The sequence below is a fragment of the Miniopterus natalensis genome, chromosome 9 (assembly GCF_054644295.1).
Source record: "Miniopterus natalensis isolate mMinNat1 chromosome 9, mMinNat1.hap1, whole genome shotgun sequence".
Taxonomy (NCBI): Eukaryota; Metazoa; Chordata; class Mammalia; order Chiroptera; family Miniopteridae; genus Miniopterus; species Miniopterus natalensis.
Genome location: NC_142089.1, coordinates 64,994,777 through 65,017,327, shown reverse-complemented (window position 1 = coordinate 65,017,327; position 22,551 = coordinate 64,994,777). Strand labels below are relative to the sequence as shown.

Genomic DNA, 22,551 nt, shown 5'->3' with positions numbered 1-22,551 from the left:
CACCATCTTGGCTCCTGCTGCACATGCCTCGAAGCAGAAGGACCTCCTGGCTTCTATTGCTCATGCACCCGGCAGAGGAATTTCCCCTTTATTGTTTTATCTCTCCCTCAGCAATCCTGTATATAATGGCTGGTTGTCCCTGCAGAGCCCGCTTGGGGGGTGGGATTAAGTCCCCGAGGCTGAGGATCTGGCGGTCCCCTGGGGAACTGTGAATGTTATAGCTTCCTAGTGAGTCAGGCTTAATGTCCCACTCAGCTCCCTATATTATTAGGCTTAATGTCTAATGTTCTCCCTTCCTTTATTAATACTAAGTAGCTACCTATACTAACACTAATACATTTTGTAGAACCTTCTACATGGTTTTCCAGGATCCATCAGAGAACAAGGCAAGGCCCCTGTGCTTCTAACTGAACTTCCAGCCAGGCAACAGGCAATATATAAGTAATATTAGATAGTATAAGTGCTATGATGAAAAATAAAGCCAGGTAAGGAGGCCTGATAGGGGAGGGGAGATTGGCCTGTTTAGCCAGGGAAGGCCTACCTGAGGAGGTCACATTGTGCCGAGCCCTGAATGAAGCGAGATTGAGTCATCTAGGGAAAGAGCGTTCTAGGGAGGAGAAATGGCAAAACCAAGAAAGGCCTTCCAGCAGGAGCAAGTTTGACATGTTGAAGAATAGCAAAAAGGCTCATATCCCCAGAGTAAGGGGGAATGTGGTGGAAGTGAATTCGCAGCAGTAGATAGTAGTTAGAAAATGTAGGACCTTGTGACCCATGCTAAGAAGTTTGAGAGGGAATCTAAATGAGATGCACACTCACTGGAGGTTTTGAGCAGGAGAAAAAGGTAAGATTTATAGTTTTAAAAGATGTACTTAAAAACTACCCTGGCTGCTGTGTGGAATAGAAGCCAAGAGACCAGTGAGGAAGCTCTCGCAGGGGTCCTGAAATAGGTGGTGATGATTTGAATTGCAGTGGGAGTGGTGAGAAGTGGTTAGGTTTGGGGCATGTTTTAGTTGTGGAGTTTTGGTTGAGGAAGAGAAGAAAAATTAAGGATGATGGTGTTTTGGTTTTTTTCCCCCTTTGGTTTTCTTTTTGCTAAACAACTGGGTAATTGGTTTCATTTATGCCTCCCATTGGCCAAGTCTCCCTGGAATCTGGGAAATAGAGTCTCTGCATTACAGAGCAGAGGAGGGAAGTGGTTATATCTAGTTAATGAGATGACCAAAAAGTACAAAGAGAGAAGAGAGCTTAGATACCATCCTGCAATTTCAGCATTTAAAAGCTGAGTAGAGGTTGAGAAGGAATGTCCAGAGAGGAAGAACAGAATGGAAATCAGACAAGTGTGAAATTCTGAAGGGGAGGGAAGAGAAGTTTTGAAGACAGTGGGAGTGATTAAGTGTGTCTGTGGCTGAGAGGAAGGAAGGAAGGAAGACAATGTGTATTGGGTCAGTATGGAGGTCACTGGCAACTCTGGACAGCCACTGCCATTAAGTTGTAGGGGAGGAGCTGCGATGGCATTGGCGAAGGAGTGAGCCCAGTGAGGGCAGACAAGTCTCTTAAGTGTTTGGCAGTGATGAGGAGAGGAATGACAAACCAGTATCTAGCTGGGGAGGGGAGTAAAGCAGGATTGTTTTTCTTGGCTGTTTTTTGTTGTTGTTGTTATTTTTCTTTAATTCGGATAGTTTTGGACATGTTTAACTGAAGAAGGAGCCCATAGATGGGAGAATTTCAAGACGTAAGAAAGAAAATAGATACTCAATAGGGTAAATATCCTGAAAGGCAGGAGGGAATGGGAACTAGATAATAGTGGAGTTGGCCCTGGAAGGCAGAGTTGGCTCCTGTGTGTCAAAGGAGGGAAGGGAGGAAGGATGCAGGTGGAGTGTGTTTATATGTTTCAGTGATTCGCCCTGAAGGAGTTTTCCACAATGCTGGTAAGTGGTAGATTCAGGCTTCCAGCTCACATGGACGTCTGAGTGTCTACCGTGTGCCAGGTCCTCTGGTAGGTGTTTCTAGGGCATATGAAAAGTAATGAGATATGGTCCAGAACCTGAAGTAACTTTTGGACTATCGGGGAGACAGCGTAGTGCCCAGTCACCTGCAGTGCAGGGCGATAAGCGCTGCACTGTTGGCATGTATGACGTAATTCAATTGTTAACATCTGCTGTTACCTAAGTTGGCGACAGAAGTATTGGAAAGTAGGGAGGAAGAGCCAGGTCTTCTAGAGAAGTGGGGCAGGGGTGTATGTTTGTATAGTTTATAAAATTCTCTTAGATAGTCTGATACTCTAAGTCCCCAAGGGAAAATGTCATACGATCAGCCAATGAGAATCAGTGTTCTCCTCCTTTTGATGGGTTTATAAGGTTTCCTTTTGAAGGGGAAAATAATTGAAACCCCAATACTGAGCTATTTTAAAATTACTTTTGTTATAGTCTCAAACTTACAAAACCATAATATAAAGTACAAACACATTTAGATTTATATCTCTTAAATGAGAACATCAGAATAAATATATAAGCGACATATTAACTAAAATTATACACCAACAGAATTTAAGTTAACATTAACGTGATGGATGATGTTTAGTTTCCACTAAATCACTTTTTACAGTTAGGCTCTGAGTTTGGCATGTTCCAGTGAACAAGAGGTAATTCAGTGATCTGGCCACTCTTCTGTGTTGGAATCACTAAGAATCTTGACTTGTACAGCTTTCACTGGGTCCAGATATTTCCATAGCCTTTTCGTCTGCCTGTGACAATGAAAGCTTTCTTATCTGGCAAAGCAGTGAGGACTGCACCGCAAACACAAGTGTGAGCATTGAAATGGAGTAGAAATGGGGTTTTCCTTGAGATGGTTCAGAGTATGCTTTTATTAATATTATTAAATAAACATAAAATGGATAAAAACTTTGCCATGGAGAGCTCATGGGCTCCCAAGAATACACCTTTGCACTCAGTCTGAAGAGTCCTGTGCTGGCTGGGTGTCGGAGTGCTGTGAGAGCAGATGGGCTGGGCATCGTGCCAGACTGGGGGCAAGGCAAGGAAGGCTTTCTGAATAAGAGATGCTTAAGGATGAAGACTGTAAAATCCTGGTCTTTTTTTTTAACTGTTCTTATGGCTTGTTGTTTGGTTTGGGGCTTCTCTTTAATCATCTGGTACCATGTTTTCTTGTCAGTCCTCTGATGTCCCATGTGGTTGACAAGGGGGTATGAAGGTGATGCCCATCACTAGTAATATATCTGTGAAAAGCCAAGGTTTCTGAAAGGGGTTTTCTAATTAAAGTTTTAGGACCATACCATACCAGGAAACAATTTACTGTCTAGCTATAGATAATTGATTTATTTGAATGTTTTCAAACTATTACACATTTTCAAACCAGGATGCTTTTGGTGTGTTAAAAAGGCTTTTGAATTGTGAGAGATATACCATCTTGAGTTTATGAATAATTTAACTCAGCAGCATCCAACAAAGAAGACTTTATTCTTGGAGCATGTGTAGAGATCGTAGCCTGAACTGGAATAAACAGAGTATTGGCCTAAATATTAGATGTTATTTAGAACACTCAAGACATTATGATGTAATTGTGTACTGAGGCAGAGAAGTGTTAGTCTACACTTTATTAAATATTTACTTTAGCATATAGCATTGTGCCAGGAATGATAGAAAGCAAACTTTTGTACTCAAGGTACTTTCCCCCTCATCCATTCCTTTCCATCTATAGCTGAGTTAGGAATGAGAAACCCAAGGCCAGTATTTCATCAGTTCAGCTTCAATCCAGGTGGTCTGCCAGTCCTTCTTGGACCTTAGAACCCCAGCATCTGCATCCAGAAGCCTGGGGATCAATTTAAACTTTCAGCTAATGGTATACACATTACCTCCTTCCTTCCAGCAACACATATTCTCCTCTTACCTCCCTGCCCCACCACCATGAGATCAATCTCTGGGGGTCGCATCTGTTTGCAGACTTCCATTTCTGCATGCCTGCCTATACTTCAGAAACATCTATTCTCCAATTATACTTTATGTTTGCATACCTCTTTTCACTTTTCATTGTATTTTCATGTATCTGCCCTCATGAAGGACTCCCCATTTCTGTGAGAGTAGGCTCGGCAGGAAGTATTGTCCCATTTTATAACTGAGAGTGCTGTAGCTGGAGACGTTAAAGACTTGCCCAAGATGCTGAGGAAAACTTTAGAGGTGGTACTTCAGTCTTGATAGTTGGAATCCAGTTCCCTTGACTATTCACATAATGCTTTTTTTCCTTAGAGAAAATTTTAAAGAAAGGTATAATCTAGTGACAGAGAATGAGCAACTTTAGAGTAAATATATACATATATGTGTATATTATTTTGGGTGGATCTATTAGGAGCTTTGTCTAAATGTTGTGGCCCTTTTGGCCTTGTCCACCTATTAGATGAGAAGACCTATGAAGAATGCCCTTTGGGCCCTGACTGATGTCGCTCAGTTGGTTGAGTGTTGTCCTGTGCATCGAAAGGTCTCCGGGTTGATTCCACTCAGACCACATACCCAGCTTGTAGGTTTAATCCCCTGTCAGGGTGTGTTTGGAAGGCAACCGATCGATGTTTCTCTCTCATATAAATGTTTTTTTCTCTCTCTCCCTCTGCCTTCCTCTGTCTCACAAATCAATAAAAACATATTTTAAAAAAAGAATGCCTTTTGGTACATTGGAAAATAACGCCCCTGAAAGGGGTCTAGAAGAAACCTCTTTCTGGGCAGGTTCCATTGTCCGTAATTCATAGGCTCTCAGGGCTGGAAGAGACAATAAAAGTCATCCGGTTCACTAGATTTGATGGTTAAATCCTTGGTGAAAACACACTTGAATCCTTGAAGTCAGTGGAATGATTTTGAGGAACAATCCGTATTATACATGACACCTCATGGCCTAAAAATGTTATGTTCTACCAAACTAATCTAGCGGAATGTTGGCTATCTAAAAGAAAAGTTCTTTCTTTCTTTCTTTGGTCATCGGGATATTTGGGATGTTCTATTTAAAACATTTCCCTTAGGATGTGTTAGCTGTTGTGAAAATTACATATTTAAACATTTGTTTCATGCTGTTGTTATTGGAATGTAATTTTTTTTCAACGTGACTAAATGATGACTGTTTTCCTTTTTCTCTTTCTGTGCTCCTCTGTTTTCATTTACAAACTAGATGCCAATTTCTTCCAGAATCATTTGGTTCATCTAACATGCACAGGGGTTCACATGAATGTTTTCAGTTTTTTGGTGCTTTAGCCAGAGATTTTGAAGAAGAGAGAGAGCATTCGAGATTAAATTTTTAGTGCAAGCTAATAGAAGACAGATCATGAACCTAAGGTACTTGAAAATTTAATAAGAAGCAATAACTAGAGCTGCTTAGTTAGCTCTAAGCAATAACTAGAGGTTGTTTTCCCTCTTTGCTGTAGAATAGAAATGCAGGCCCCTAGTGATGGAGTGTCAGGTGCTTGCGATACAGCATTACTTAGCAACTTGTGCTTACAAGTCTTCCTTCAACCAGTGTTTCCTAGCATTTAAAAAAAGGGTATATAGGATGTATACAGTTACACCCTGCCATTGGTGTATACAGCTCTCACTCTTCTCCTAAAATCATAGGTCGTGTAATATTGTGACCAGGAGAGTACCTGTGGGAAGCTAAAAATTCATTGGGCTTATGTATTGTGGTTGCAGTGCACCTAAGAACATTACATTAGCAAATAGAACATTCATTGTAAACTCTTGGGAAAGATTAGATTCAACTTTACAAATTTGCAGTATAAGTAGAAAAGAATATTTTTGCCTTTGAAGATTCATATAGTCTTTTTACTTCCTATGTAACTCTAAGCTTTAGGTATAGACCTAAATGGTTCTGAGGAGAGGCTTGAATAGAGGCGTGTGGATGTTCCTTTACAAATATCTGTTCTGTCTGTGGAGAGACTCTACCGTGAGTGGCTTAACTGGTCCCTCGCAGGGAATGGAGAAAGGATTACCTGAGAAGGTCAGAGGATTAACATTTCCCCTCTATGTTTTTCAGAGAAAGTCTGAGACAGATGAAGTGGAGTAGAAACGTGACCAAATATCCTGTAATTAGCAAATTTTCAAAGGGTTTCCATATACAGAATTTCACACTTGTGTTTGTGTGCGTGTTTTAAACCCTGTGGGGTAACCATACCAGGTATTATTGTCCCCATTTTAAATATTAAGGGAAGCATGTCTGGGTCATAGTTTGAGTAATTTCCCCATTGTCAAGTGACAGAGACTGGTGCTAGGGCTACAGCCCAGCTATTAGGATTTGATGTTTATTTCCTCAGATACCTTCCCCTTGAGCCTAGAGACCATACATTTTCAGAGTCTTTCTACTTAATTTGCGAGAGGCAGCTGGGGAGATCAAGGTAGTAGCAGCGGAATCTAAATGGCAGGAGGAAAGCTCAGAGGTCCTTAGGAGCAGAGTGGGTGGACAGGCCTCCACGTGGTTCATTCACCTGTCCCTTGGTATGGCACTCCTTTTGCGAGCCACCTTCTCTGTTTCTCTCGAGGTCACCTGCCCATTGAAATTAAATTCTTCCCCATATTGCCTTGCTGCTGCTCTCTCCGACTTACCACTCTTCCTGGCACTGGAGACCACGTTTGGCACAGTAACTCCTAGCAAAAGTGACTGTTCACCCTTCTCTTGAAAAAGAAAGTGAAAGTTAAAATATAGTATCTATATTGTAGTCAGTTGTGAGGGAAGAGGGACGTAAGAAGGCCCCTGCTCCCAGGTTTCTTTAACTCTCCAGTTCACACTAAATCACCTTTTATCCCACAGTTGGTACCAAACTGCGAATACTTTCCCATCTTTAAACAGCATTTGAAAATATTTTTCATGATGCTTCAGCTTTCCATTGCATGGATTTAGGATTATATATTCATATGTTCTTCTATTTTGGATATTTAGGTTATTTTTCCAGTGGGTTTTTGTTTGTTTGTTTTTTCTGTGATGGGCATCATAGAAAACATTTACCCCTTGGAGAAGGGAATTATTAGGTACTTGAAGAGATGCAAATCTGGTTTAAATGGTTTGCCCTAGTCATTGATTCATTAGTACATTGTAACAGTAATGTCAGTCAGATAAATACATGATTATCTCTCTGAAATACAATTGTGATATCAGTTTATTTTCAGACAGGGAAAATGAATAAAGATGGCCAATGAAAGGACTAGATTTCACAATTATGTCATCGGTATTCTAACCATAAAATTTATTAGTAGTTAAGCTTTTATAAAAGGTTGGTGCAACAGCAATATTTTTAATGTAGCAGGTGGTTACATAAATGTGTAAATTTGAAAGATCCGACTTCAACTATAAATAATGATCACTTCGTAAGAGTCATTAATTCATTGACAAGCTTATGTATTTTGGGGTGTCTTCCTCTAACACTTCAGCTTGATTTTTTTTCATCATGCACATAGGAAAGAGCTGACCAATTGTGAGCAAATTTGTGGAAATTGAAAAGCCAACTTATAGATTTCTTAAGAGCTTTATCTTCTGAAACTATGGCCTTCGTCTCCTGTGGGCTGGTGGGGTGGGTTGGGAGGGAGACGGGAGGGGTGAGAGATTTCCATAGTGCTGTCAGTCCCTCTCCTACCTTCGCAGTCTCACTCACATCTCCACCTGCCCAAGATCCAGGTGCAACAGGCAATGAGTAGACAGGTTTGTCCTTGGGGGTCTTCCTCCTCTCTTCTCTGGGTTTCTTTTTGCCAATCAGTTCCTTCTTTACCCAGGTTCTACTCACACCTCCTCATCATAGCATTCACCATGGCCCTTAGTTTTGGGAAGGTCTCAGTCTCCCAAATTGTCTTGGGCATTATTTTTCCCAGGTGTATTGGCTGTTAACGGTGTTCAGGATAAGTCAGTGCCTTAATTTCATTTTGTTTCTCTGGCTAGTTCAGCACAAGGGTCACAGTTCTTCTGGGCAAACTGTGAGGGCAAGGACCACTAGACGAAAATTAAACTGGGAAGTCACATAAGTTAAAAAAACCAAAAAGTAGAAAGAAGGCTTTTGCCATTAGTGCAAAAGAGTGTTTTTCTTTTCCCAATCTATGGTGGATAAAATGTGAGCCTGGAGGAACTTGACTTGCTGCCTTGAATAAACTCAATATTCTTAGGATGAAGTCATACCAAATTGCCTGTCTCTGCATTCTTTCCAAAGGGATGGCTCTTAGTGTTCACATTTGTGATAACTTACGTTTCCCGAGTACAAGAGCCCCAGGACTGCCAAGTAAGGAAGAAGAGGCAGTGGTGATTTTGTAACCTTCTGCTACTGTAACATGGTGGGTAATTCTCTTTTTTCTTCTTAACTTCTAGTGCCTGAAACAGTACATGCAGCTGGCAATCCGAGACGGATGTGGGTCTCCCATCACTTGCCCTGACATGGTGTGCCTAAACCATGGGATCCTGCAGGAGGCTGAGGTATGGATGAGTGACATGATCTCCCCCTTTTCCTCTTGATATTATTTCCTAGGATTTTTTTTTTTTTTTTTTAAATATATCTTTATTGATTTCAGAGAGAGGAAGGAAGGGGAGAGAGAGAGAGAGAGAGAAACATCACTGATGAGAGAGTTGTCATTGATTGACTGCCTCCTGCATGTAAGCCTGCAACCTGGGCATGTGCCCTGACTGGGAATCAAACTGCAATCTCCTGGATCCTAGGTTGATGCTCAACCCCTGAGCCACGCCTGGTCAGGCATCCTAGGATCTTGACTATGTGTACTCCCTAACAGGGAGTCTAGAAACAAAAGACAGAGGTTGACTTTTTAAAGGAGTACTTTATTGCTACACACCTTAGGATTCTTTATACAAACTGTTAAAGCTACTGTTTACCTCAGTTCTATTTATAAATGCTGTCTGAGCTGAAGAAGCTCTAGAACAGACAGGCAAAGGTGTAGAAATCAGATTTACTAAATGTGAGGCTTAGAGGCTGAATAGTGAGTGGTTTTGTAATCTCTCATACTTTAAAGATAAACTAACAACAGATTAGTCACGGTTACAGACAGACAATAAACTAGTATTTGTGTCTATGAAGGTAGCCTGAGTTGAACCATTTCCAAAGAGCAGAGAAGAACCTCTCATTTGTCTTTTTTCAGTGAATGCTCCCACCATTTTCTTAAGACTGGGATATGCCTCTTTCCTTTGTTTCTTCAGTGCCTGATTAGTAGCTTACCCTTAAATCTGCCTTTAATCTTCAGAGCCTGTTCACTGTAAATGAGAAGATAACCAACTCTTGCCCATTTGTAGGGAGTTGGTAAGCGACTCAAAGAGGTCCCAAGAAACAGATGCAGTAAGTTATTCATTCAGCAAACACAGCACACCTGCTGTGCATCAGGCCCTCTTCCAGTTGCTTTCATAGCCAGCGTACTATCTATCTAATCCTTTCAACACACTGATAAAGTTGAGACCCAGAGGGTTTAAGTAAGTAATTTGTCCCAAAGTACATACATATCTAAAAAAGGTAGAAGAGCTAGGAATCTAATGCAGTTCTTCTGACCACCTTTTTATATGTAATTATATGGCTCTAAGAGTAGAACTAGGTAAATAGATAGAATGCGTGATGAAGTTGATAATTGGGAGCTGAATAGTGCAGGTGTGTGTATAGCTATATATGTGTGGATATGTATGTGAGTGTGTGTATGTGTGCGTGTGTGTATATACATCCTTTGTTTACAAAGATATATACTCTTACATATAATTTTTTGCTTTGTGAGCAAAGCAGTCAGATGTTATAGACAACTTCTAATCAGTGTGCCTTTGGAGGTCCTGTGTTCAGCTTATGGAGTATCAGCTCAGTGGTACATGATAGCTTGAAGTGTTTTTTTAGGGAAGAATCAAAGGAGTATGTAATGGTTTAGAAGTGATTCATTTTAGGAAAATCATAAAATAATTGATTTTTTTGATAAAAGTGTAATATTGAATATGTAAAGCTGTGGTGAGAAATATTGCTTACTTGTGCGTGAGTAATGGGCAGAAGGCAATTAAAGTGGGGAAAGATGAGTTGGTTACCAAGAATACTCTTCATCTATGCAACCTGGATACAGTTTTTAAAATGAGATTCAGGTATTCAGGAGCATCTTTTTATGCATAATCCTTCCGAGAGTGCTATCTCTTGACTACCAGAGAGACATTAAACTGATTATGAAAGTGGAAAGTGTGATATGGAGCCTTAGCTGGTTTGGCTCAGTGGTTAGAGCATCAGCCTGTGGACCAAAGGGTCCGGATTCTATTCCGGCCAAGGGCATGTACCTCGGTGGCAGGCTCAATCCCCGGCCCTGGTCAGGGTGCGTGCGGGACGCAACCGATTGATGTGTTTCTCTCACACTGATCTCTCTCTCCCTTCCACTCTCTCTGAAAAGCAGTGGAAAAAATATCCTTGGGTGATATGGAGCAGGCAGCATATGAAATCTGACTTAATTCAGGTATGCAAAATCTATTAAACATAAATGAAATGGTTTGACAAAGCTTCAAAACAAGCCTTTGAGGTTAATCACAGTCCTGTATTCTATACCTGTGCTGTCTGATCCAGTGGCCACTGGCATCATGTGGCTATTTACAATTAAATTCATTAAAATTAGATAAAATAAAAAGCTCATTCCTTTGGTTGCGCTAATCACATTTTAAGAGCTCAGTAGCCACATGTGGCTAGTGACTGCCAGATTGGACAGCGCAGAACAGAACATTTCCATCAGAGCAGAAAGTTCAATTGCATAGTGTTGTTCTCGACTTTTATATGCATAGTAACTATTAGCCGTTGACACTGGATATCAAATGTTAGGGCTGATGTGTTCAGACCAGTGAGCGAAGGCTGTCATTTGTCTCACAGTTCTCTGGAACAGAGCTTAGTAACTTTCCTGATTTTCTTAGTATAGACATTTTCTTTTCGAGTTCCCCCGCAGTTGTCTTCTTGTTAATCCTTCCCCCGTCCCCCCGTACCCATTCTCATTCATGCTTTCCTAGTTCTGATTCCGTTTACGCAATTTTACTCTAAAAACAATTTTACTTGTAGGCTGTGTTAAAACCAAGCAAACCTGTGGTGGCTCTTAAAAATTATAAAAGGATATTTGCAAAAACAGAGCAGAAGCATATTGCAAATGAAACCGTGGTATTTATTCAATTCTCTAAAGTCTGTTTCCCGTTAGATGAGTAAGAAGATGCTCCAGGGTGTTAATGGACCTTCATGTACTTACTGGTCCTGCTAAGCGCCTGACTGAAGATGGGCAGGACTGTACAGTGATCATGTTCGTAACCAACTTGCCACAATATTTTTTTCAGAGTAAAAACATGTGATGGTGGTGGTAGTGATTTCTCTCATTTTGAATTGAGAAGTTAATAGAAAATTATGTTGGAGATATTGGTAGCATCATTAGTTTACATGGGACTACTCCTTTCAAAGCAATACCATATGTACACATAAACTTGGGCTCTACTGCCATCCTTTCTGACTTGCTTTACATCTAGTTTTCCTCAATAATAATAATAGTTATTATTATTTTGCGTTAAACCTCACCTGAGGAGATTTTTTTCCATTGTTTTTTGGTGTGTTTTTTTTAGACAGAGTGGAAGACAGGGAGGGAATGGGGAGAGACAGAAACATCGATATGAGAGAGGCAGATCGATTAGTTGCCTCCCACACGCACCCTGACCAATGCTGGGGATCGAATCTGCAACCTAGGTATGTGCCCTTGACCAAGAATCAAACCCGAGACCCTTCATTTCACGGGCTGATGCTCTAACCACTTAGCAACACTGGCCAGGGCAATAGTTACTATTATAATATAGAGCTCTTAATCCAAATATTATTGAATGTATCACAATGGGGCTTATCCACATTACTCTTAACTGGACTCTATCTCCATGACTACATTTTCCATCTTTAAAAAATGCTGAATTATATAGGTAATACATAAATATACTCGGCTTGTTAAAAATAATTCTGGTTAAGGCTTAAGTTCCCTTTGTCCTGCTGCTATTTATATTATAATATATGGCTTTTTATCATTTATTGTCTTATAAAATGCTTGTAATTACAACACTTCTTCATCTTCAAAGGACACAAGGAATTTAAGCCCTGTCCTCCGAATGCTTCCCCACATGGCCTAGTTCACACCATTGGCTGTGCTCGGTCTGTCTGCCTCCTGCAGGCTTTAGGTCCTCCTCGCCTTCCTTCTCAATGCCTCCAAATTGGCTCAGCTGTGGCTCTGCCTCATTTGTCAGGAAGAGCTTCATCAGCAAAGCCTTTAATGCCCAATTGCAGAGCTATTTGCTTATGTAGGAGACAGTAGAAAAGGCAGCTTCCCCTTCAATGTCACCGAAGCTGCAGGGAGGCCGTGTCTCCAGAGGACTTGTGCTTCCAGAACTGCTCCACCAGAGCCAGGGAAAGTGAAGCTTTCCTTCCTTGTGTCATCTGGTACTTTCAGCTGTTGCTCGGTGGGGCTTTTCTGATATACTTGATCCAGGAATCTTGTTCAACATAGAATTATGAAAGGCAGGACACAGATTGTTCTGATAGCATTACTTCACTCAGGCAAGGCCTTTGCTCGAAGTTAGTAGCCTTGCTAAAGAGGCGATGACTACTTTAAGCAGCTCCTTTATAGTGTTTGGGAAGTCCCGTATCATCACTTGCTGGGAGAGCCTGAGCCATCGGTCTGGACCATGTAACATTTGAGCGGTGAGGACATAACTCATTTGAGTAGTGGCCTGAGGGATGGAACTTCTCACTGCCAGCTGGCGGTGGATGGCGGGGAACAGCTTCTCGCCCATCAGCCCTCCGTTCAAGCCCTAGGGCGCTGGGGTGACCAGCCTGCCTTTCACTTGCTAGCAGGCACCCGAGGAAGGATGGGTGCAGCTGCTCTTTCCAAGAACGGGGGTTCCGGAATTCTATAGGAAGGGACTTAGGGTGGGGCACTCCGGAAGACTAGGAGAGGGATGGGTGGCATGGGGGCGCAGTACTAGGGAATTTGAAGCTACATTTGCAAAATAAAGTTCTTACTCATGTTGCATGTTCATCGAATGTGGCTTTGGGAAAGGGTGCTGGAACTAGAGATCCGGATGGTCCCCCCAAATCACCCATTGGCACTGCCTCCACTTGCCATCTCTTACCACTCTTTCCTCCCATTTTCACAGCGCAAAGCTGGGGCAGAGGAAAGAGGGGGATGCCCGGGCAAGTGGCCATATTTCTTAAGACTAGTCCTGTTTCTCTTGCTAGTATTTTTGCAAGCCATAGCACCTCAAGATTTGTAATGGTCTACGAGAGGTCAGTTCCATCTCCAGAGGCAGTGATCTGTTGTGTTCCGTGCTCAGCCTGTTTTTAAAAAATTTTTTAAAGCAACTGTGGCAGAGGTATGATTTAAAGGGCTAAACCTAAGTAAAGTCTGGGCTATTTCCCCCCTTCTGTCCTGGCTTTCCCTAGCTTCTATGTTTTAACCATTTCATTTTCCTAACAAAACGAAAAAATAGGTTGTATTTATCAATGTTTTTTATGGGAACACATACCACTTTCAGCATAAACATTTCTCTAGCAAACAGGCTCCACTGTCCATATCCTTTGTTTCTTTGGTTTTTGTAGGACTGGTTTCAATGGAGGTGGTAAGGCTGGTTCAGGTACTGTGGTCATAGTCAATGGTAACCAGGATGTGCCACACTTTTAATTTCTTCTTAATCGTGAATATATCCAATTAACTGTCATGTGTAATACTTAAAGCACCCAGCACATTCAGGTGTATTCTAACTTCCCTGGTGATGTTCTGCTATGGAAGGAGTAGACTGGAAAGTGGAGGCTTTCAGCGGAGTAGGAACTGGGTACTTAATAAGTATCCTCGGGTTCATTTTTACCAGAAAAAAAAAAATGAGTGTAGGGAGTTAGTAAATTTTGTTATTATTGTTCTGATATTATTGCTGTCCTTCTATTAAAATGAAACTATTTTCTCTTTGAGTTAAGTTTTTCTTTTTTGGAAAGAATCTCTGGGATGATGAGGAGGAAACTTGGTTTGTCATGCTTGGGTTGGAGGAAAGAGAAATTTTTAAAAATATTTATTGTTGGAAGTATTACAGATATCCCTCCTTTCCCCCTAATTGATCCCCTCCACCCCCCGGGCCTTCCCCATACAATTGTCTGTGTCCATGGGTTATGAATTTGTGCATATAAGCTCCTTGAATAATCGAGAGAGACATTTTTGATTAGCACAAATTTCAAAGAGAACTAGCAAAATATAACTAGATAATGTTAAGGATTTTTTTGTAGTGAATCTGAGTGCAGTGGTCTCTTGATAGTTGAGAAGACACTTAACTATCTTTGTTTCTACTGCTTGAATATGGATTTGGTTAGTAATGGATTGGAACCTGCCTAGCACAATAAATGTCAGCAGTCCATAAGGACCTAAATAAATAAATGAATAAACAAATACATGGGAAAGAAGGGGCAGCCCTTCCTTACAGCAGGATTCCAATGAACAAATAGTGATGGAGATAGAAAATCATCATTAAGCAAATAGTGCAGTAATAATTATAGTAGGCAAGAGTTTTCGATAAATACACAAATTAATGGGCAAAGGTATTCGCAGAATCTCAAAATATCTCCCTATAAGATTACAAAGGTTGGAGCAACCTGGCAGATACTACCTTAACCAAGTTAGAAAGTTAATATCACCAGTAGAGACAGGTTGTCCTCATTTACCTCCTGATGGCCCGATATTACTTCTGTGATGTTGTTGCCAAAAATGCAAAGCCTTGACCTAATCATGAGAAAACATCAGACAAAGCCAAATTGGAGAGCATTGTACAAAAAAATTGGCCTGGACTCTCCTAAACATGTCAAGGTCATGAAAGGCAAACACAGACTGAGGAACTGCCCCAGGTTAGAGAAGGCTGAGGAGACAAGGGAACTGCATGCAAGGTGATGTCCTGAACTGGGTCTGGACTGAAAAAAAAGAGACATTGTGGGTCAGTTTGTGAAATTTGAATAAGACCTGCAGATTGTTTAATTATTTTGTATCAATGAAAGTTTTATTATTTAAAATAGTTAACTATGGTTATGTAAGGTGATAACATTAGGAGAGGTTGAGGAAAGGACATTTAAAAGTGCTGTATAATTGTTGCAACTTTTTGTGAGTCTAAAATTATTTTAAAATAAAAAAGTTAAAAAGGAATGTCCTGATACGATTTTTGAATGCTTTGGAATTTCTTTGTTGGCAGGAAATTGTATACCATAAGATACTTACAATATTTTACTGTTTGCTAGGATTTCCATTTTCACAATTAATTTTAGTAGGCCTTTAACCTGTCGCCTGATTGAGCCTTCAGTAATCATCCTAAAACATTTATTTCAGTTTTATAATTGTGAAAGACCTTGAGCAACAGTGACTTTGTTCCAAATGGCAGTGGAATAGGAATTTAATACTTTGGATCCTCTTTTTAAAAAAACCTAATCCAGCTTTCTCTCATCTAAAGCCAAACATGCGGTAAACATTTCAGAAAATGAGCTCTAATCTGTGAAATCCAACAAACGATAAGATCAAGGAGTAGATCTATTTTAAAACTTATGCATATTTATTGCCTCCCCAGTAATTTAAGTTCTTTGAGGGTGACTTCTGTGTCTCCTTGCTCATTTGTATCCCCAGGCTTCCAGCCAGTGCTTTACCCATAACAGACTGTCAACAAGTCTCTGGAGAAGATGCAAGTCTAAATGGCAGGGGTGGGGAGAGAATGGTGTGTTTGGGGCTTATCTTTATTCCAGAAGTATTGAACAGGAGGAAAAGTGATAGACCTAACTTTTTGTGATCCCAAATTTCAATAGAAAAATTTATTTATCTTATCAAGTCTTAATTCCATACAAACTTTTAACTTAAAAAAATAAATAAGAGATTCAAAGTAGAGTGAAAGACAAAAAAATATTAGAGATCTCTCACTTTCCTGCTGGCAGTAATATGTCCTTTAATGAAATTTGTCTTTCTAATTTAATATTAAACATCCATCTCTACTGTTGACTTTTTTACCTCGTTGATTTCTGCATTAGCATTTCTTCTGTATCTAAAATATTTATCTCCTGTTTGCTTTGTCTTTTATAAACTGTACTTGACTTAGCTGTTACATAAGTTGCTTGTCACTGAAAAACATCAGAATTTTTAGGGATTGATTTTGAGGGACTTGAAGAAAGCCTTCATCATTTCAGAAACAGTTGTGGGTGGTGTAAGAAGAGTATAGAACTGTCCCATAGCATGAAAAGCCTCAAATAGCTTTCTTTGGGGGGTGAGGGAGTTATTAAAAATAGATTTATAGAATACCACTGAGGTCTCTTGGGCCCAGATGATATCATCTCCCAAGTCACCTTGGCCCAAAAACCAAAGTAGCATTAGATTATTTGTCCACCACCTAAAATGAATCATTGACTAAGTCAGGAACTGGACTCTGATTCCTTAATGCCTCCCACGCTTTCACTTGCTTGCACCTTCTGTCTCCAAATATATTTTATTTGAGATGCCTTTGTCTTTTAGGAAAGATGTCCAGATAGTATTATCACAGATGAAACAAAACTGGCTTTCAGTAGAATAAACGTGTAATCATACTTTAAAAAAAATTATGGTGAAATACACATAACATAAAATTAACCATAATATTTTATAGTGACTGCTAAGGAGGTTTTACTTAACGTACCACATGAAAATGCAAACATTTTCCCCTCAGCTGGAGAAAAAGGTTATAATTCACTTAAATGTGTGTTTTACTTCACTTTACCTGAAATGGAGAAGACAGAACTTGGCTGTTTTTTGGTTCTTCATATATTTAACTAACTTAGGTTCATTCATTTACAAAATAAACTCGTTTTGTGTGTGTGTGTGTGTGTGTGTGTGTAGGAGAATTCAATTTTGAATACCTTTTAAAATGTATTTATTTATTAAGTACAATTTTAGCTGCCTCATTTTTTCATTCTGCTTTTCTCAAGGCACACTTCTTTCCATTAGTTGCAAGAACGTCCACCAAGATATGTTTTATACCAAAAAATATGTAATGCTTCAGAATCAGAATTGCCAAGGTGTGTCCTGTATCAGCTTGCTGAATGTCTGGAAGCCTAATATCAAATTCGTTGATTTTTCTCAGTTATAAACTCTTTAAGCCATGTCAATATACTTACATGTTGACATCAGTGGAATTACTATTTTTTAGAATGCCAGTTTAAAAGCAGTTCGCTTTGCCTGCACCTGACTTTTATGCAACTTAAAAATGACAAATCTGCAAGGCCATTTGGTTAGGTATGAATTGCTCTTTGTGAACCTTTGGTCCACATTGCCGTCTGAAGTGGAAATAGGAGTCTAGCCACAAGAAACATCTTAGGCATTTTTTTTCTACCAGGTAAGGGATGGCAATGCGTAAAAACCAAGGTGATTTTTAGAAGTGATTTTTGGTCAGAAGAAATGATTTTTTTACATTGCTTGGAAGGTACCCTTCCTTTGGTAACAAATGAAGTGTTCATAATTCCTGAGGCACTATCTACCTGACTTTAGTATTTAAGGGTTCTAAAACTAGAACTATAATCTTTTAAAAACGTCTTAAATGAATCTAGGGAGAAAAAGAGCATCTTTCATAATGCACACAAATAATTTGGGGAGTCTAAGAATTTCGTTGTCTGGTCTTAGTAGCTGCTGATTGAAGAATGGAAGGTGGTCAGTTAGTTCTGTAACTAGGGCCTTGAGTGACTCCTGGCCATGGCAGATGATTGGGGATGACTTGGAGATTGCTGCTTGTGTCACTGCGTGAACAGTGCAAAGACAAGAAGTTTGCAAACAACTTGTATAGAGAAGATACAGTAAGCGAAACAAGGAGAGATCATAAAAGGCTGGTAACGTGCGCCTCTGTGATGACTGAAATCTCATGTGTATAATGTGTCTGCTTTCAGATTGCCTGCTTGGTACCTGTGGATCAGTTTCAGCTTTATCAGCGGTTAAAATTTGAACGAGGTATGTATACACTCTTCTTTTTATCCGGTGGTGAATGTGGTTTTATGCGTGTAATCTGTCCACCAACATGCATGAAAGACTAAGGCTGCTGCATGTGGACTGTCGACAAAGCCGTGCGGGTGCTCAGAAAGGGGAAACCTGTAACGGCAACATACGATTTCAGCTTTCTCAGCGACAGCCAGAAAAAATACAGACTAGCAGGAAATAGAGCTTCCCTTATATTGGTTGTTTTTTAAAAATACATGTTTTTATTAATTTGAGAAAGAGAGGAAAGGAGAGGGAGAGCGAGAGAAACATTGATGTGAGTGAGAAACATGGATCTGCTGGCCCCTGCATGCACCTCGCCTGGGGATCAAACCTGCAGCCTGAGCAGATGCCCTGACCGGGGATTGGAATGGTCACCTTTTGTTATATAGAATGATGTTCCACCTACTGAACCACTCTGGCCAGGGCTAGATTGGTTGTTTTGTATTTTTACTTTGGCTCATGGGAGAGAAGTTCTGCAGAAGTTGGATACGTTCACAATAACAGTACTATTACAAAAGAAAAGTGACCCTCAGAATGGGTTTTACTGCCAATTTTCGTACTCATAGAGATCACTCCAAAACATTCGCCCAAACACGTTTACTGCTCCTTGTAATATTTACCATTTGTTCTTTTGGTATTACCTTTGTAATTATAGTGATGGCTGAGAGTATCATTTTAATGTGATTTAACTTTATTAGACTAATTTTATTTTTTTACTGATTTTTGGAGAGAGAGAAAGGGAGAGGGAGAGAGAGAGAAACATCAATCAGCTGCCTTCTACGATTGCCTTCTTTCACTTAGTAATACGCATTTCACTGCCACATCCGTTGTTCCAGCAGGAATGGCCTTGCCATAGGCAAGGTACATGTGAAAGATCATTGGTCAAGACTCTCACTTTTCCCCAGAAAGTGCTTGGATAGATGTCACTACACTTTGCTTTGTGACTGGGACTTTTTGATGTTCTTGTAGTGTTCGTCCATGCGTGTGATTGGCTTATTTCTTCATTAGAAATTAGCTATGATGATGTATTCAGTCAGGTTACCATCAAGTTGGGCAGGCTTTGGAGCCAGACTGTCTTTTATAGGTGGTCTTGCAATCTCTGCTTTGGTGCATCATAAGGTGATCACATAGTTTTACTCAGACATGGAATTTATTTTTTCTCATAAGTTCTAGGCAGATGCCCCATAAGAGATTCCCATGAATTGACAAATGATTTTATTATTCCTATTTTACAGATGCAGAAACTTACAATTGAGAGATTTAAACTTGCCTAGGATCACATAGACTGTCTAAGCTTCCTCATCTATAAAAAAAATTTAATTCTATGTTTTTTTATTGGGGTAAAATATGTATAACATAAAATTTACTATTTCACCCATTAATGTAATTATAAAAAGGCATTTTTAGCTAATAAGTATGTCCCTAAGATGCGAACAATGAGGAATAATTATATTAGAAAATAGGCACTTCAAGTAAGAGTAGACTTAAGTTAATACAGTGCTACGTAATGGAATATACGTGATTGGGGTACTCTGAGTTGTGTACCTCGTTGTTACACGTTAGACTTCGTCATCACCTCAAACTCAAGCCTTACCAGCTAGGCGACTTTGAGGTCTTAGTTATAAAAATTATTGTTTTTGTCCGGCTCTTGTTGCCTACCACGTTTCTTTTCTCAGTTTTTAGTTTTTCATCCAGTGTTTTAGCTGTCCTCTGGTTTATGTTACATATGTCTTTGTTTCCATCTAAGTCTTTGTGAGGGAAAAGGACACGTCGAGTAGGAATGGGCCCCAATCACCTGTTTCTACAGAGCAGGGAAGCGCCGTTCGGAATTGACGGGCTGCTCTGTGCCGCCCCTCCGCATCCATCTGTGGCTTTCCGCCGGCCACTGCTGTTTGTGGCCGTCCCTCTCTGTGTCAGTCTTCCAGTATTAGCAAGGAAACAGGAATAAGCTCGGCATGTGTTAGTGATTACGGCTTTACTTTCTATTGCTCTCAAAGCACATGCCTGATGATTAATGCGAGAATTTTGCTTTACTCTTGTTTCCAGAATCTACTTTTTCAAAAGAATTTTTTCAAAAACTGGGTTAACATTATCCATCTCTAGTCTTTAAGCACTTTTTCTATTTTTGTGGTCGCTTTAAACTCGCTGTAACTTCAAGTTGCTTCAGTTCCTTGGTAGGTTAATGTGTCTGTTCTTGGCTAGCTGTATTATCAGATAGTGGCTAGAAACACAATTATTTTAAGTGCCATGTTGTTCTTCTACATAAAAAAGTGAAGTGAAATCAGAATTTGTTTTCCTTCTCTCTGCTAACCCTACCGCATTCACTCGTGTATTCAATATTTTTTATGTAGTGAGCATCTACTATGTGTTAGGTACTAAGTGCCGTTCCAGATGCTGGTTTCATCTTTCTTTGAAAGCCCTTTTGTTCTCAGCATTTTTCACAAGCCTCCTTTCATCTTAAGTATTAACATTTATGATATGGCTCTTCGAGTTTCATCTCACTCTTTTATTTTTCCTTGGTGAAATGCTCTCACCCATCTTTGTGTCTGGTCAGTAAGGTCTAATCTCACCAGAGCTCCCTGGGTAGTTATTTGGTGTCTTTTAGTGTTTTTTGTTTGTTTGTAAGACTGTGACATTTAATGACCTTATCATTAGTTCAGTTTTTATTTTTAAAATAAAAATCCCATCTCTCATTAGTCTCTCTCATTAGTCACCTTCCTCTTCACAAGTTTCTGATCACAAGCCTGCTCTTACTGTGTGTGCGTGGGTGGGTGGGTGTGTTTTCTTCCCGGGCCTGTGTTCGCCGTGGGGGAATGAAAGGCTGGGGTTTCCTCCCTAAGCTGTTCTGTGCTTTCGGGCGATAACACTTGCTCCCCAGCTTCACGCTTCCTCTGCTTTACCATCCGGTTCCTTCTTGTTGATCTGTTTTAAATCTAAAACAGCACCCTCTCGATGTTGAGTTTCCCTTGGAAAAACTAAAACACCTTCAGGAAAAGACACTTATCAGCACGTAGGATGGGATTTCTGAAGGGGACTCGAATGAGAGGCACAAGGTGAAGTGTCGCTTCCTGTGCGCACTTCTCTCTGCATCTGTAAAATGGGTGTACGTGGGATGGTTATCACAGGGCTGTTGTAGAGAATGAGAAAATGTCATGTGTATATTATCACGGCTGTTCCTGTTGTTGTTATCAGTCACTGCCACCACGAAATCTTACCTTTCCCCCAGTTTTCTGAACCAGACCAAGAAAGCATCTTCCAGGACCTAGAGCATACCTTGGACTGAGAGTATAGCCTAATAGTTGTACTTCTGTTTTCTTTTCAACTTAGTCCAAATCTTTTTCAGCATGTTTCCACCCTCATTGTCATAGATTCTAGAGAGTTATATAGAAACTTGATAATCAATGCTAATTCCTTTATACCACTGTGTCACAGGCGTTTTCTTTACAGTATACTTTTACTATAAGCACGAATCCCCTTACTCCAACCACCTCCAAGGAGATCATGATGTGCTGAGAATGTTCCCACATTATAGTGGAAACTAAAATCTGTTTAGGAGCATGATTATATTGTTACATGGAGAATGGTATTCTAGGGGTGAAAAAGGCCTGATCCCTTCATCTGCTCACTAACCCCATTATGCAGACTCTTAACATCTGGTCTGTGGGTACTAATACAACAGTGCTAGACTAGCCTACCTAAAAAGTTGTTTCCAAGTTTGAAATTCTGTGGTTCCCTTCAACTACCTTGAGAGCAACCCCTCTGCTGATGGCTGCCTCTGTTTGGGTGTATTTCCTGTAGCAGATGTTAATTCTGATCAGTTTAATTTAATTGCATTTTAACTATCTTCAGAAGACTTTTTTCTTTGAGCTATCAGAAAGCAAATTAACTTTGGCATAATTAAAAATGCAGTGGGTCATAAAAATTAAAACAGTTTGATTTATTTCAACTGATAATTAAATTAGCCTGGGGGCATGGTGTTCCCGCAATAATAAAAATGCATTTGATATCTTTTTGGCCACAGCCTCACTACGGTAGAGGAGGGCAGAGAAACCACTCACGTGAGTTGAGATAGTACTATAGAATAAGAAACAATCTCTACCCGGCGCTGGTAGCCCGGGTAGGAAAACCAAGGGCCCTGTGTGCATTGGTGTCAGATATGGCCTTTAGGTCTCATAGCAGTTTTATTTTCTTAAGATGTTTCTACTTCCCAATAATTGTCAGAATATAGAAGTAGGAAAGAGTTTAAATAGCATTTCCTGCCTTTCAAAAAGTGCGTTAACAAGCAGAATTTTAAGATCTAATAGTCACGGGGCTTTACTTCAGTAATCCATTGTCGTTTTCATAAATACACTCCAGTGCAAGTCTGTGAATTTGTTCATCTCTGATGTAAGTATGTTACAACTAATCACTTCTTAAAACAGATTTTTTAAATGATTATTTATTTATTTATTTATTTATTTATTTATTTTAGAGAGAGAGAGAGAGAGAGAGAGAGAGGAAGGGGGTGGGGGAGAGAGAGAGAAACATCAATCGGCTGCCTCCTGCATGCCGCCTA

At 40.0% G+C, this 22,551-nt stretch overlaps 1 protein-coding gene across 2 annotated transcripts in view; it reads left to right on the top strand.

Moving 5' to 3' along the window:
• The window catches only part of RNF144B (ring finger protein 144B), a 142,005-nt gene that overhangs the window by 103,548 nt on the left and 15,906 nt on the right, over positions 1-22,551 (top strand). For both annotated transcript variants that reach the window (XM_087820626.1, XM_016205153.2), the window contains 2 exons: positions 8,335-8,439; positions 17,909-17,969. In XM_087820626.1, the coding sequence (XP_087676752.1) occupies positions 8,335-8,439; positions 17,909-17,969 (166 nt within the window). The remainder of the gene's footprint in view (positions 1-8,334; positions 8,440-17,908; positions 17,970-22,551) is intronic.